The sequence below is a fragment of the Panthera onca genome, chromosome A1 (assembly GCF_046562875.1).
Source record: "Panthera onca isolate mPanOnc1 chromosome A1, mPanOnc1 haplotype 2, whole genome shotgun sequence".
Classification (NCBI taxonomy): domain Eukaryota; kingdom Metazoa; phylum Chordata; class Mammalia; order Carnivora; family Felidae; genus Panthera; species Panthera onca.
The window spans coordinates 122,064,086-122,080,911 of NC_138339.1; the positions used below are offsets into that span (position 1 = coordinate 122,064,086).

At 44.2% G+C, this 16,826-nt stretch overlaps 1 protein-coding gene across 13 annotated transcripts in view; it reads right to left on the reverse strand.

Moving 5' to 3' along the window:
• Window positions 1-16,826, reverse strand: part of LOC132675880 (protocadherin gamma-C4) — a 176,218-nt gene that overhangs the window by 95,545 nt on the left and 63,847 nt on the right. Inside the window, exon 1 of one of the 13 annotated variants that reach the window (XM_081790296.1) lies at window positions 10,514-15,186. The exons of 9 other annotated variants lie outside the window; for them this stretch is intronic. In XM_081790296.1, the coding sequence (XP_081646422.1) occupies window positions 10,514-12,910 (2,397 nt within the window). In that variant the 5' untranslated portion in view covers window positions 12,911-15,186. Of the gene's footprint in view, window positions 1-1,085; window positions 3,730-5,995; window positions 8,744-10,513; window positions 15,187-16,826 lie in introns of those variants that run through there. 3 more of the 13 variants (XM_078450191.2, XM_081790295.1, XM_078450241.1) reach the window with 3 other exon arrangements.

Genomic DNA, 16,826 nt, shown 5'->3' on the forward strand with positions numbered 1-16,826 from the left:
ATAAGCGTAGAGGAGGATTTTGCAATCAAGAAAACTTAGAGGAACACAGATAATGAACTGGACCTTCTAATGAGTTTACTGAGTCTTTCTCTATGCCCTCCACCCACACTATTTTCCTTACAGTTTTAGGGCATTCACAGAGTCATGACTAGGTAGATACAAAGAACCAGACATGAGGAATAAACATAAAAAAGATAAAACTGTACTAGTGAAATCAGCAAAGGAGATAGCTAGTAGTAGTTTCTTTGCTTTAAAAGATGAGGTAAATGAATGCCTATTTTAAATTTAATGTTTACTTACATGTAACAAAATTTCAAATATTTTAGGGGTCCCTGGATGGCTCAGTTGGTTAAGCATCCAACTTCGGCCCAGGCTAGATTCCTGAGTTCGAGCCCCACATCAGGTTCTGTCTGTGCTGACAGCTCAGACCCTAGATACTCCTTCGAATTCTGTCTCCCTCGCTCTCTGCCCCTCCCCCACTCACATTCTGTCTCTCTCTCAAAAATGAATAAACATTAAAAAAAAATTCTAAAGGGGCACCTGGGTGGCTCAGTCCTTGAGCATCTGACTTCATCTCAGGTCATGATCTCACGGTTGATGATTTTGAGCCCTGTGTCAGCTCTGTGCTGACAGCTCAGAGCCTGGAGCCTGCTTTGGATTCTATGCTTCCCTCTCTCTCTGCTCCTCCCCCGCTTGTGCTCTGTCTCTCTGTCTAATGAATAAATATAACCATTAAAAAAATTTAAAAATTTTTTAATTCAAATATTTTAAATAAATGAGGCAATCAGTGGGTAAGTTTCATTACCTTTGAAAAAAGCAATAAGAAATTGATATAATACTTCTGCTGTGAAGTAAGAAGCACACTCTCCCTACTTTGTAAATCTGAACTTGGTGCAATAACTCTATTATATATCATAGAACTACTCCCAAATCACCACTCTCTTTAAAAAATGTTAGTACAGCTCTCTGATGAGCTGTAATACCCTTAAGACAACTCACTAACCTTAGAACCATAATATATTTTCATAGAAGTATGAAAAACTGGATAAATGATGAAAAGGAGTAGACACTTAAACAGAACTCACCGCCATTTGAGTTTCAGGATGGGAAGTCGACTCACTGGAATTACAAAGCGGAAATAAGGCCCCAGATGAATCACTGCAAAGTAGTATATCTTGTCCTGAACTCAACTGCTCATTACATTTTAGAAAATTAAACTCTGTCTTTCCAGTCTGGGCAACGCACAAATTGTAGGAATAAGGCAAAGTCCCCTCACTGTAGTTAGGAGGAACCACAGGTCCAGACTTGACACAAAGACCAGGCTGAAAGCAGCCCCAGGCAGCAGGGCTGGGGGAGCGGCGCAGGCGCAGGGCCACCGCCAGAATCACCGCAAGGAGGAAGAGCACCGAGATCAAGGCCAAAGCCACCACCAGGTAAAACTGCAGCTCGGCCTGGGGGTCAGAGGGCTCCGGGCGGTCGCTGACATCCGGCAGTACTTCTTGCAGGCTGTCGGCGAAAACCAGGTGCAGCGTGGCGGTGGCAGAGAGGGGCGGCTGTCCCCCGTCCCGCACGGCGACCAGCAGGCGCTGGCGGGCCGCGTCCCTGTCGCCCAAAGCACGCGCAGTGCGCACCTCGCCCGTGCGCAGCCCCAGGCTGAAGAGTCCGGGCTCGCTGGCCTGCAGCACGTGGTACGACAGCCACGCATTGTGTCCCGAGTCGGCGTCCACCGCCACCACCTTGGTGACCAGGTAGCCGGGCTGCGCGGCGCGCGGCACCGTGTCGAAGAGCGCCGAGCCGTCGGGCCCCAGCGCCGGGTACAGCACCCTAGGCGCGTTGTCGTTGCGGTCGCCCACCAACACGCGCAGGCTCACGTTGGCGCTGAGCGCGGGCGAGCCCTGGTCGCGGGCCTGCACCGTCAGCTCGAAGGCGCGCAGCTGCTCGTGGTCGAAGGCGCGCTGCGCGAACACCACGCCGCTCTGCGCGCTCACGGACACGTAGGACGCCAGCGCCCGCGGCTCCAGGTCGCTGGCCACGATGGAGTAGGAGACGTGGCCGTTGGGTCCCAGGTCGGGGTCGGAGGCGCTGACTTGGGCGATGGAGGCTCCAGGAGGGTTGTTCTCCATCACGTGAACCATGTAGGAGGCCTGGAGGAAAACCGGAGCGTTGTCGTTGATATCAGTGATGATCAAAGTGACACTTTTGCTAGCTGAGAGGGGCGGCTTTCCCCTGTCGGTGGCTGTGATGGTGACATTGTACTCTGGGGTCTGTTCTCGGTCCAGAGTCCCATCTATTACCAATTTATATGAATTTTTTGATGAAGAGATTATCTGAAAAGGAACTTCATCCTCTAATCGACAATTAACCTCCCCATTCTCCCCGGAATCTTGATCGTATATTTTGATCAAAGCAATTAGCGTTCCTGGCGCTGCGTTTTCCAGAATCATTTCGACTAGAGAATGGAATGTAATTTCTGGGCTGTTGTCATTTTCATCTTGAATATTAATTTCAACTGTACATTGTGCAGCCAGTCCTCCACCATCCCTCGCTTCCACCACTATAGAATATTCCTTGATTTCTTCGAAATCCAGCATTCTTAGAGTTGTAATTTCCCCGCTCTTTGAATTCAGACTGAAGACTTGCCCAGTCCTGTAGAAAGAATAAGTGATTTCCGAGTTGATGCCTTCATCTTGGTCAGTGGCTGATACTTGCAGCACTGTGGTGCCTGGGGGCACGTTTTCTGGAAGGCTTACTCTGTACATGTCCTGGTTGAATACAGGGGGGTTATCATTGGCATCAGTGACCTGGATACGGAGCTCAGTGGTGCCGCTTAGTGGGGGATCTCCGCCATCCATGGCAGTCAGAACTAAACGATGGTAACTCTGTTGTTCCCGGTCTAAACGTTTCTCCAACGCCAATTCTGGGTATTTACTACCATCTTGTTTCTCTTTATTTATCAATGAGAAACTAGGGCTAAGGGAGAGTTTATAAATCCGCAGAGAGTTTAAGCCAATATCGGCATCTTCCGCTGCTTCTAATATAAACCGTGTGCCTGGCACCGTAGACTCACTTATTTGCAGGTCAAAAGAACTTTGCGTGAATTTTGGTGTGTGGTCATTAATATCTTCGATGTCCACACTCACGTGATAAAAGTTCAACGGATTTTCAGCAACAGCCTCAAATTCCAGAGCACAGGCTGGCTTCTTCCCACAAATCTGCTCCCGGTCTAGCCTGCCGCTCACAAGTAGCTCCCCGCTCTTGGCGCTCACAGTGAAGTAAGGTTTTTCCGAACTGATGCGCAGTTGTCGACTCGGTAACTCATGGACGCTGAGTCCCAAATCCTTGGCGAGGTTCCCCACCACCGAGCCCTCGGGCATTTCTTCGGGAATCCGATAGCGGATCTGCTCTGAGAGCGCCGGGCAGAACAAAGACAGCAGGAAGGGAAAGAGCACTGGCCGCCTCTCAGCCCAGCCCCTTTCCCCAGCGCCGCTCCCCATCCCTTTTGCTCCCCTCAGGTTGCTCACCGGCCTGGAGACGCCGGATTACAAATAATCTCTGTGCTGCAGATGTCCGGAGCTCCGAACAGGCTATATTTCCAGCGTGAGGGCCGGGGTTCCCTCTTTTCCAGAGGAGGAAGTTGTGTAAAGGCTCGAGCTAGAGAGCCTGATACAGGGAAAGTGCGCTGCGGCTGCGCGAGAAGATCGCCAGTGCCCAAGCTCTGCACTTTGGCCAACAGCGGCGCCCACAGTCCCCACTGGGAAACTGCAGCCCCTGCTGCTTCAGTTTAACCAGCTGCAATAATCACAATCCAGAGCCTAACTGAACAAGCCACGTTTTAATGTTAATATATTTAATATCTTAAATTATAAAGCCTTCTTTAATATATATTTTCTCTTGTTTCCAAATTATTAGAAATGTGATGAGTTTTTATATTAACCGACATATCTGGTCCACCCATTTCACCCTACTACAAACATACATTGAACTCTTGCCCTGCACTTAGTAGTGCCCTTGTCAGTGATGATATAACAATGCAACAATGAATAAGACACAGGTCTTGACCTTAGAAATTTTATCATATACTGTATTCACAAATTCATTTCTGTTTATTAGGTATGATATGTGAAACAATCTTAATCTTCTTTCATGATTCCTAAATGTTTCCCCCAACATCTCTACATTATAAATGTTATTTAATATCATATGTATTAGAGAATACCAATAGTGTTGAAAACTATTCTGTAAAGCTTTGCAGTTTCATACCAATCCTCAAGCATCTCCTTCTGATAATATCAACACTCTCTTCAAAAAATTTCTTTTTACTCGTTTGACTACCTAAGGAAGCATTCATTTTTAAAAAACCTGTCCCTATGATGTAGCCAAGGGATGATTTACTCTACCTCCTTCTTCACATCTCAAAATTACTTGGCTTATGTCATACCCAACATCATACATAAATTCATTCTTAAAAGTCACTAGGGAAATGTTTTATTCTTCAATAAAAAGTCATAAAGGGATACTTCAGCAGACCACATGACTTTCTGATCTATGTATCTATGTAATACTGAAGCAATGACTTTGGAATTGAGCTTCTGGTAAGTTTATTTGCATAAATTTCCTGGATAAATGTCATTTGTTCCAATTATTTTATTCCATTTATTGAAATTTTTGAACAATCAGTGAATCTTTTGAACAAGAGTAAGGATTTTATTTTCTATCAGGGCAAGTTTCAAAACACTTAAAAATTGCAAAATGTCAATAATACAGTTGTTCCCTCAAATGACTGTGCACCCAAACACTACAGAAAATACGAAGTTAACTCCCACCCACAGGATGTGCAAAATGGGAGGGAACACTACACAATCCTTCAGACATGCCCTTTTTATAACTAACAAATGATTTATTGTGTTTTCCACTCTCATGTGATGACAAATCAATGGTAAGCACTGTTAAAATGCTATAACAAGGAATACAGAAGACATAAAATCTAGATGGAATCATTTTTAGTTGAATTGATGAGCTTGTTTAGAATCTGTTTACATGAAACTACTTTTTTTTTAAACTACATTCTCAAACTCTCTCACCAAGAGAACATTTCACATGGCTGTCCAATCAAAACAGCTCATTGGAACTTAGTGAAAACATGTTCTTCTTTATGCTACAAAATGACATTTTATTTAAAGTATGATTTTGTTGTTTTTATTGGGGGGGGGGGTTGATGGACATTTCAGGCTTTAGATTCTACGTCTTCTTTAGTATGAGCTCTTGGAGACCAATGACACATAAAGGAACCAGTCTCACCTACCACCAAAATCCATCCTTTCAAATGTATTTATGTTTTCAAATATAATAAGTATTAAAATTTTGAAGGGTACTGATGCAAGCACAAGGCTTATAAAAGAGGTTTAAAATGAAGAAATCCTCAAAGACCTAAAAAACTTCAAGACCTTCAAGATCCAAATCCTAAACAGATTTCTAAAATTATGAAATGTATTTTACTTTTACCAAGCTAATACAAGGATTTAAAAGTCTCAGTTATATATCCCCTATTTATACAACAAACTTACTATATGTGGTTGGGTAACTACTTCTTAAGTGAATGAGTGATAAGTGATAATTATAGTAACATACAAAGGATTTTATTTTTTTTTAATTTTAAAGTAATCTCTACATGTAAAGTGGGGCTCCAACTCACTACCCTAAGATCAAGAGTCACGTGCTTTGCCAGTTGAGCCAGCCAGGTGCCCCATATATGGAAGATGTTAAAAGGTTGAGAATCAATGTTTAAACAATCTTGTCCGAGCCTTTGGAGAGCAAATGAAACCAACTATGATGATTAGAGCTCAATTTTATAGTATCACCACTAAAACAAACCAAAAACTTTGTGGTACACTTTTCAAAATATTTTGAACTGTCTCCGCAATGTATGCCCGAAAACATAAATTTATAAAAAATATAATTTCCCTGAGAATTAAAACGTACACAAAACTGAACTCACCTGAATAGAAGCAGCTTCATCTTTACATTCATGAAAATCTACGGATGTTAATAAGGGATCATTTTTCTCACAACTCTCCAGACTGATAAGTGTGTCCACGTAGTTGGGATGGGGGAAAATCTCGTGATTCGCCTGCGGGTCCGCAGTGAGGGAGACCTCGTGGGAATACTTCTCCAGGAAAGCCTGCACCCTGTCCACGCCCACAAAGTGCGAGGCGGGCACGCCCACCAGCCCGCCTCCTGAAGCCTGAAGCAGGCGCTTCGAATGCCAGCGCCTCAGCCTGAGAGCCAGCATGACGATCACAAAAGCAAGGAAGACACAGGAGACTGCGGCCACTGCCACCACCAGGTACAGCGTGAGGTCAGAATCGTCTGAGTTAGCAGAGGTCCTGATGCTACCCAGGTCGGCCAGGACGGCTGGAATGCTGTCGGCCACCACCACCGTGAGCGTGACGGTGGCCGAGAGAGGGGGCTGGCCATGGTCCTGCACTGCCACCACCAGGCTCTGCTTGAGCGCATCTCTGTCCTGCAGGGCCCGTGCTGTGCGCACCTCGCCCGTGTGCAGCCCCACCGTGAAAAGTCCTGGCTCACTGGCCTTGAGCAGGCGGTAGGACAGCCAGGCATTCTGGCCAGAGTCTCTATCCACCGCCACCACCTTGGTCACCAGGTAGCCGGGCTCTGCGGATCGGGGCGCCAGCTCCACACCTGTGGAACCGTCCGTAGGGAGGGTGGGGTACAGGATCTCTGGCACGTTGTCATTCTGGTCCAACACAAATATGCTCACAGACACGTTGCTGCTGAGTGGAGGGTCTCCGCTGTCTCTGGCAGTCACCAGTAGCTGCAAGTCTCGTAAGTGCTCATAGTCGAAGGAGCACAGTGCATATAGGATGCCTGTGTCTGAGTTGATGGAGACATAGGAGGAGACAGGTGACCCCATGATGATGTCCTCAGTCACAGAGTAAGTGACCTGGGCATTGTTGCCACTGTCAGGGTCGTGGGCCATCACAGTGAAGATGGAGGCACCTCTGGGGTTGTTCTCTGGGATATACGCTGAGTAGGAGGCATGAGGGAAAGTGGGTGGATTGTCATTGGTATCTGCCACATACAGGGTGATATGAATTTCAGTAGATAGAGGAGGGGTTCCTAGATCTGAGGCCGTCACTGTGATGTTGTACATAGGGATCTTTTCTCGGTCCAGATAGTTACATGTCACCAATCTATAATAATTATCTATTGATTTTTCTAATTGAAAAGGTAGATTATGAGGTGCGTAACAGACAACTTGACCATTCTTCCCGGAGTCTCGGTCATGCACATTCAAAAAGGCAATTACTGTTCCAGGAAGAGTATTTTCTAAGACTGGACTAAACAGAGATGTAATGATCACTTCTGGCCTATTGTCATTTACATCTTCCACTGAAATGAGCACTTTGGTCCTCCCTAAAAGTGCCCCCACATCTTCAGCTTGTATTTCCATTTCATAAAATGCACATTCTTCATAATCTAGACTCCCTGCTGTTGATATTTCACCGGTATTTTCATTAAGATGGAATAGCGGAGATTGCTTTTCACTAATTTTCCAAAATCTATAGGCCACTTCTCCATTGGCTCCCTCATCTGGGTCGCTAGCGCTCACAGTAAGCAGCAGGGTGCCCGGGGCCACGTTCTCTGGGACTTTCACTCGGTAAATCGGTTGAGTAAAAACCGGGGCATTGTCGTTTGTATCCAGCACTGTCACGTGGATGTGCACTGTGCTGGAGCGACGCGGGTCACCGCCATCAGAGGCGATGAGGAGGAGATGGTGAGCAGCCTCTTCCTCTCGGTCCAGGGCCTGCTCCAGCACCAGCTCTGGGTGTAGAGTTCCGTCATCTCCAGTCTGCACTTCCAGAGAGAAGTAGTGATTGGGGCTGAGCTGGTAGCTCTGTAAGGAATTCATGCCCACATCCGGGTCAACAGCCTCTGGGAGTGGGTAATGTGTTCCAGGTGCAGCGATTTCATTAACTTTTACTTCCAGATTTTCGACCTGGAATTTTGGATTATTATCATTGATATCAGTGATTTCTATTTCTATCCCAAAAAGTTTTCCTCTGCCCTCAACCAGGATATTGATATTTACTAGACACTGTGTGCTCTGAGTGCAGATCTCCTCCCGGTCTATCCTGCCCGCGGTGATCAAGCTACCAGTTCTCCAATCCAGAGCAAAGAGCTGTGTCCTACCTCTAGAGACGATGCGGACTCCGTGCTTCACCAGCTCTTGTGATTCCAGATTCAGGTCCTTTGAGATATTACCCACAAAGGATCCTTTGTCGCTCTCTTCTGGCACCGAATAGTGGATCTGTCCTCTCCCGATTTCCCAGAGCGTGCCCAACAGAGTGTACAGCAGGACCAGCTTGCCGCGTCTCTGGTAATTCTTTGGAGCAGCCATTGTTCTTTCACTACTGAATCCACTCAGAATCTTCACTGGGCATATGCGTCTTGTTTACCTTTTTGCTGCAGCTATGGAGATCATCTTATATAAAGCTGGAGTGTCTCAGATTTAGGAACGGAATTTCGCTGCAGCTTTGCAGTTGGTCTGTGGGAACTGTGAGTCTTTGCAAGATGGGAGCTTTTATTAACAGGATGGCGTTTGGTTAAATTTATCTCCAAGTAGGTGAACAGCGGCGCTTAGAGTCCTAAGCAGTTACTGCACCCACTTAGATAAGTAATAGTGTATGCCAGGTTATTGAGAGAAAAAAAATTATTCTTGCCTTTTATAGTTTATTTTTAATGTGTTTAACTTGTCTCTGAATTCATATTTTAAAAGTAATTGCCAAGAAGCATTGGATGAAGTAGGGTTAAAGTTTTATAAAGTATTATTAAGTGATATCAAAAGATTTATGGGTTAGTCTCACATTACTCACATTTCTGGAATACATTTACTCTTAAAATGTAAACAATTAAAATTTTATTTTGTGCTATTCCCTCAGCTATACTGTAAATCTATTATCAAATGAGTAGGGATTCCAGTTGTCACTGGAAATTCATTCATTTTTAGAATAAAGTAGACCTATTGGAGATGACTGACTCAGAAGGTGTTTTATTTCATGTAAACTAATTAATCATTATAGTAAGCTCTCAGTTGCTTTTTAGATATTCTTTGCAAATGCCATTTTAATTACATATTGATAATGTTTTCAAATTAACATTGTGAAATTTAACAGGATAAATGCTTTTACTTTCAAGTGTCATCATCGAAGACTATATTGTTTTGTTATTTTACATATTTATTTAGTTAGTTATTGCATTATTTATTTTTAAGTAATCTCTACACCCAACATGGAGCTTGAACTCACAACCCTGAGATCAAGAATCGCATGCTGTACCTACCAACCCAGCCAGGCAACCTGTTTAGCTACTTTATTTAAATTATGTATTTTTTCTATTTGAATAGAAAATGTTTAAAAAATATCAACGAATACACAACAAAAAGCCAATCTCCAGCCTATTCTTCCACAAATGAGAGATGATTATATTTTAGTGCAGACTTAATTATTCTTATGAAAGACAAATATTCCAAAGTTAATGTTACCCTAATTAGTATTTTGATTCAGAGAACCACAAAAAGAAACACGTAATTATCACTAAACAGTCAGAAAGTGTCAATACAGAAAAAAAAACTATGTCTCTTTTCTTCAGCAGTTTGTTAAGTGGCTACTAACTGAAGCGGTTGCTAACAGAAATCTACAAATGTATTATTTAATATTACACTTGTATGCACATCAGAGTGGCAATTTTGTCTAAAATTTGAAGAACTGAAGACTATTTTTCTCCTAGAGATAATAGAATGACTAGAAGACCTCTAGCTATATTAGCTTAGGGCTGCAAAAAAGACAGTTCAAAATGATACAGGAGTGTGTGTGTGGAAAACCTGTGCTGCAAGTAAAAGAAAATGCTTTTTATCTTCTGGTGAGCATAATGATCTAACTGCTAAGTAAAATGCTTTTACACACACACAGTTCATTGCACACAATTGCAATGTGTCTATCTACATAACAATCCATGTTAAGATACCTTATTCCAGAAGGTTTTGAAACAAAGGGGAGTAAATACAAGAAACAACACAACAGTTAAATCAGTTAAGAAAAATGTCTAATTTTAGCTTAACTTTTTTTGTTAAAGGTTTATTTAAATACCTGTCCACTTTTACATTTACACAATGTCCAAGTTAAAAAATTAATATATTAGGTAAGAAGAAGAAAACTTAGAAAAAAGTCCCATTAGCTTTTAGGAGATAGGCTATAAAACATCGTCTCTTTCCCTTTGTTGATAAAACCACACTCTCACTGCTTTGTAGATCTGAGCCTGGTAAGACACCCCTAAAAGACACATAACTGCTCCTATTTCAACTTTCCTTGAAGAATAGTATGACAGCTTTTTTACTTTTTAAAGAAACGTTTAGATCTACAAATTGTATCTTTTCCTATGAATATAAAGAATTGGATAGATTGTAAGAAGCAGGTTATGCTTAAAAGAAACTCACCAGATGGGAGGTTGATTCACTGGATTTGCAAAGTGGAAATAAGGCCCCGGATGAATCACCACAAAGTATGTCTTGCTCTGAACTCAATTGCTCATTGCACTTTAGAAAATTAAACTCTGTCTTTCCAGTATGCGCAACGCACAAATTGTAGGAATAAGGCAAAGTCCCTTCACTGTAGTTGGGAGGAATCACAGGTCCTGATTTTTCACAGAGACTGTACTGAAAGCAGCCACAGGTGGTGGGGCTGGAGGAGCGACGAAGGTGCAAGGCTATGGCCAGAGTCACTGCCGTGAGGAAAAGCACTGAGATCAAGGCCAAAGCCACCACCAGGTAAAACTGCAACTCGGCCTGGGGGTCAGAGGGCTCCGGGCGGTCGCTGACATCCGGCAGTACTTCTTGCAGGCTGTCGGCGAAAACCAGGTGCAGCGTGGCGGTGGCAGAGAGGGGCGGCTGTCCCCCGTCCCGCACGGCGACCAGCAGGCGCTGGCGGGCCGCGTCCCTGTCGCCCAAAGCACGCGCAGTGCGCACCTCGCCCGTGCGCAGCCCCAGGCTGAAGAGTCCGGGCTCGCTGGCCTGCAGCACGTGGTACGACAGCCACGCATTGTGTCCCGAGTCGGCGTCCACCGCCACCACCTTGGTGACCAGGTAGCCGGGCTGCGCGGCGCGCGGCACCGTGTCGAAGAGCGCCGAGCCGTCGGGCCCCAGCGCCGGGTACAGCACCCTAGGCGCGTTGTCGTTGCGGTCGCCCACCAACACGCGCAGGCTCACGTTGGCGCTGAGCGCGGGCGAGCCCTGGTCGCGGGCCTGCACCGTCAGCTCGAAGGCGCGCAGCTGCTCGTGGTCGAAGGCGCGCTGCGCGAACACCACGCCGCTCTGCGCGCTCACGGACACGTAGGACGCCAGCGCCCGCGGCTCCAGGTCGCTGGCCACGATGGAGTAGGAGACGTGGCCGTTGGGTCCCAGGTCGGGGTCGGAGGCGCTGACTTGGGCGATAGAGGCTCCAGGAGGATTGTTCTCAACCACGTGGACCACGTAAGAAGGCTGTGGGAAAACTGGGGCGTTGTCATTGACATCGCCAACGTGCAGGGTGACGCTGGAGCTTGAGGAAAGGGGCGGTTTTCCCCTGTCGGTGGCTGTGATAGTAATATTGTACTCAGGAGTCTGCTCACGGTCTAGAACTCCATCTGTCACTAATTTATAGGTGTTTATAGAAGAAGAGAGTATTTTAAACGGAACATCACCTTCTAATTTACAAGTAACTTCTCCGTTGTATCCAGAATCCTTGTCACGGATTTTAATCAAAGCAATGTGTGTTCCCAGCTTGGTGTCCTCCATAATAAGATCCGGTAGAGACTGGATTACCACTTCTGGGAAATTGTCATTTATGTCCTGGACCTCTATCTCGACGGTACATTGGGCAATCATTCCTCCACCATCCCTTGCTTCCAAAACTATGGAATATTCTTTGACTTCCTCAAAATCTAACATATTTAGAATAGTAATTTCCCCCGTATTAGAATTCAGGTCAAACTGGGTGATCTGGCCTGCTTCAGTGAAAGAGAAGGTGATCTGGGCATTGACACCTTCATCCTGATCGGTGGCCATCACTCGAAGCACAGTGGTGCCAGGAAGCACATTTTCCGGAAGGCCCACCCTGTATAGTTCTTGGCTGAACACTGGAGGGTTATCATTAGCATCAGTCACTAGGACCTGTATCTGGGCAGTACTACTTAGGGATGGATTCCCGCCGTCCAACGCAGTCAAGGTCAACTGGTAGGATTTCTGCTCTTCCCGGTCTAAAGGCATCTTTAGTACCAACTCAGGGTATTTACTACCATCTTGTTTCTCTTTATTCACGAGTGAGAAATGATCATTCGGATTGAGCTGGTAATTCCGTAATGAGTTGGTACCAATATCTGCATCATGGGCAGATCCTAAAATAAATCGTGCCCCAGGGTTTGTGGACTCACTTATTTGCAGCTCAAAGGAAGTTTGCGTGAATTTTGGGGTGTGGTCATTAATATCTTCGATGTCCACACTCACGTGATAAAAGTTCAACGGATTTTCAGCAACAGCCTCAAATTCCAGAGCACAGGCTGGCTTCTTCCCACAAATCTGCTCCCGGTCTAGCCTGCCGCTCACAAGTAGCTCCCCGCTCTTGGCGCTCACAGTGAAGTAAGGTTTTTCCGAACTGATGCGCAGTTGTCGACTCGGTAACTCATGGACGCTGAGTCCCAAATCCTTGGCGAGGTTCCCCACCACCGAGCCCTCGGGCATTTCTTCGGGAATCCGATAGCGGATCTGCTCTGAGAGCGCCGGGCAGAACAAAGACAGCAGGAAGGGAAAGAGCACTGGCCGCCTCTCAGCCCAGCCCCTTTCCCCAGCGCCGCTCCCCATCCCTTTTGCTCCCCTCAGGTTGCTCACCGGCCTGGAGACGCCGGATTACAAATAATCTCTGTGCTGCAGATGTCCGGAGCTCCGAACAGGCTATATTTCCAGCGTGAGGGCCGGGGTTCCCTCTTTTCCAGAGGAGGAAGTTGTGTAAAGGCTCGAGCTAGAGAGCCTGATACAGGGAAAGTGCGCTGCGGCTGCGCGAGAAGATCGCCAGTGCCCAAGCTCTGCACTTTGGCCAACAGCGGCGCCCACAGTCCGCACTGGGAAACTGCAGCCCCTGCTGCTTCAGTTTAACCAGCTGCAATAATCACAATCCAGCGCCTAACTGAACAAATTATTTTTATATGTTCATATATTTAATGACGATTAATTTGCACTATTAACTATATAGTTATCCCAAATTTCCAGGGTTTAGGGTAATCAACATGTTGACATGCATCTCAAATCCGCACTGTAATAGAAAGATTACTATAACACATCCTTGGCCTAAATGATCTCAGAATACAGTAATTTTGAATAGTAATATGAGTAAAGTTTTATCCTTCTTTCCTTATTCCTGTTTTTCCTGATTTCATTAGTTTTTGGGTACCTCCATGCTGATTCATTTCAATTTTTCAGAAAGCATCAATAATGCTGAAATTGTCTTTAAAAGGGCACAATTTATATTTACCTCTAAACCCTCTTTTCTTTAAAAATAGTTTCAGCAATTTCTTTATAGTAGTATCATATGACCTACATGTCACCCATTTAAGAAAATGACAGCTGGAAAAACATTAGCCTATTCCTCCTTTGCATTGCACAATTATTTTCCTGGTTATAAAATATAACATCAACGTTGAAAGTTAGCAGGGAAATATATTTTGACTTGCAACACAAGGTCACTAACCGTGGTCTACTGCAGTGAGGTTCTGGCTCCCACTTCTGTGCTTAAATTGAACATCACATGATGAGCTCAGTTGATAAAATAATCCCTAGGATATTCAATTGCAGTAGCATACTGAGTTTAGGTTACTTTCCTTTCTTGAAAAATATTTTTAAGTATCTAATGAATTTGGGGATATTCTTTTTCAAAATACCTGATAATCATATTTCTGCCTCACCAAGTATCAGTTATTGTCTTCTCAAGTTGATTGTACATCTGAACACTGCAAAATATATGAAACATACTTCCACACTATTGCACAGCCCAATTTATGCAAAATACCACCAAACACAATACTATGCTAGAAAAAAGTCCTTTTATTTAACACCCAAAAGGTTACTATACCCAGGAAGAGTTAGCCTATCCCCCTCCTTCCTATTGAAGAATTATTTTCCTGGTTACAAAATGTAATATCAATCTTCAAAGTTACAAAGGGAATAATATTTTGCATAGTTCCTAGTAAACAAGTAGGTCCAAGTAAACAAAATTACTTGTCATCAACCCCTTCTAGTTGCTAATCAACTGATGTACTGAGCTTTAGTAAAATGTTATATAATGAATATAAATGTAGTTAACCCCAGATTGGGTTATTTCTAACTGAATTTTTTTTAGCAGATCCAATAAGTTGAATCAACTTCTGGTCTTGAGTATACAAAATTGTTGTTTCATAAAACAAGCACCCCCAATCTCCCACTAGGAGAGCCCATAAACACACTTCACATGGCTGTACTGCTAACACAATACAACGAAATTTTGTCTTAAAACATATATCTGCTTATTTCACAAGTGTAACTTGAAATGACATTTTATTTGATGTCATATTTTATTGGTTTCAGGCAATAACCTTTAGTGTGGCATTAGATCCCTATCTCTCATTGATATAGGTCTTAGTGAAGCTTGACACACACATTCCATTCTTTAGGCATCAGTCTAACCTTCTACCAGGATATAACTGTAATAGATGATTATGCTTTAAAATGTCAGGAAGCAAAATAACACCTCACACTTGTCAGAATGGCTAAAATCAAAAACACAAGGAATGACAAATGTTGGTGAGGATGTGGAGAAAAAGTAACCCTCCTGGATTGTTGGTGGGAATGCAAACTGGTGCAGCCACTGTGGAAAACAGGTTGGAGGTTCCTCAAAAAGTTAAAAATATAACTAAGATATTATCCAGTAATGGTGCCACTGGATATTTACCCTCAAGATACAAAAATACAGGGGTACCTGTGTGGCTCAGTTGGCTGACCAGCAGACTCTTGATTTTGGCTCAGGTCATGATCTCACGGTTCATGGGATCGAGCCCATGTCGGGCTCTGTGCTCACAACACAAAGCCTGCTTGGGATTCTCTCCCTCTTCTTTCCCCCACCCCCCCCCCCCACACACACTCTCTCAAAATAAATATTTTTTTAAAAGATACAAAACCACTAATCCAAAGGTATGCACATACCCCAATATTTACAGCAGCATTATTTAAACTAGCTAAACTATGGAAATAGTCCAAGTATCCATTGATGAATGGATAAAGAAAGTTTGATATATATACACATATACACATACATACATATCCATACACACACACACACACACACACACACACACACACACACTGGAATATTATTCAGCCACAAAAAGAATGAAATCTTGTCATTTGCGATGACATGGATGGAGCTCAAGAGTATAATGCTAAGTGAAATAAGTCTGTCAGAGAAAGACAAATACCATATGATTTCACTCATATGGGAATTTAAGAAATGAAACAAATAAGCAAGGGGAAAGTGAGAGACAGAGAGAAGCCAAGAAACCGATTCTTAATTATTGAGAATAAACTGGTGGTTATCAGAGGGGAGGTGGGTGAGGGGAATGGGTGAAACAGGTGATAGGTTAAGTAGTGCATTTGTCATGATAACCACTGGGTGATGTACAGAATTGCTGAATCACTATATCGTACACCTGAAACTAATATAACACTGTATATTAACTATACTGGAGTTAAAATTTTTAAATATGTCAGGAAGCAACTGAGATTTTCAAAGTCATAAAGTTGAGGTATATGGAGGCAGAAGATCTTCAAGAACCTTTCCTAGATCTAATCTAAAGAGAATCCTGACAAGGTGTATGAGCTGTATTTTCCTCTTGCTAACCCAGTGCAATGAAAAAGATGTAACAATTTATTCTCATTTATAAAACACATGAATTGAGAACACTGAAGGGAAAATACATGGAAGGTATAAAAATGTGACAGTCCACTTATTCACAGTCTTGTATAGGCTTTCACTAAGGAAATGACACCAAAACCTATGTCAATAAGTGTTCTATGTTAAATAAATCGGTTAACTTGCTTTTGCCTCTTACATTTTTAAAACATTTGTTTCACAATACAGTAAAGAAAATTACACAAAATATAATTCCTCAAGGATGTAAAGATAAATGTATTAGTGAACTCACCTGAATATTTTCTGCTTCGTCCTTACATCCATGAAAATCTATAGATGTTAATGAGGGATCTTTTTTCTCACAGCTCTCCAGACTGAGGAGCATGTCTGCATAGTTGGGCTGGGGGAAGATCACGTGACTCTCCCTGGAGTCAGCGGTGAGGGAGACCTCGTGGGAATACGTCTGCAGGAAAGCCCGCACCCCATCCACGCCCACAAAGCGCGAGGCGGGCACGCCAGCCAATCCAACCCCCGCAGCCTGGAGCAGACGCGATGAGCGCCAGCGCCTCAGTCTGAGAGCCAGCAGCACGATCACAAAAGCGAGGAAGACACAGGAGACTGTGGCCACCGCCACCACCAGGTACAGCGTGAGACCTGAGGCATCAGGGTCAGCTGGGGGCTCGAGACTGCCCAGATCGGCCAGGACGTCTGGAATGCTGTCGGCCACCGCCACCGTGAGCGTGACGGTGGCCGAGAGAGGGGGTTGGCCGTGGTCTTGCACTGCCACCACTAGGCTCTGCTTGAGCGCATCTCTGTCCTGCAGGGCCCGCACTGTGCGCA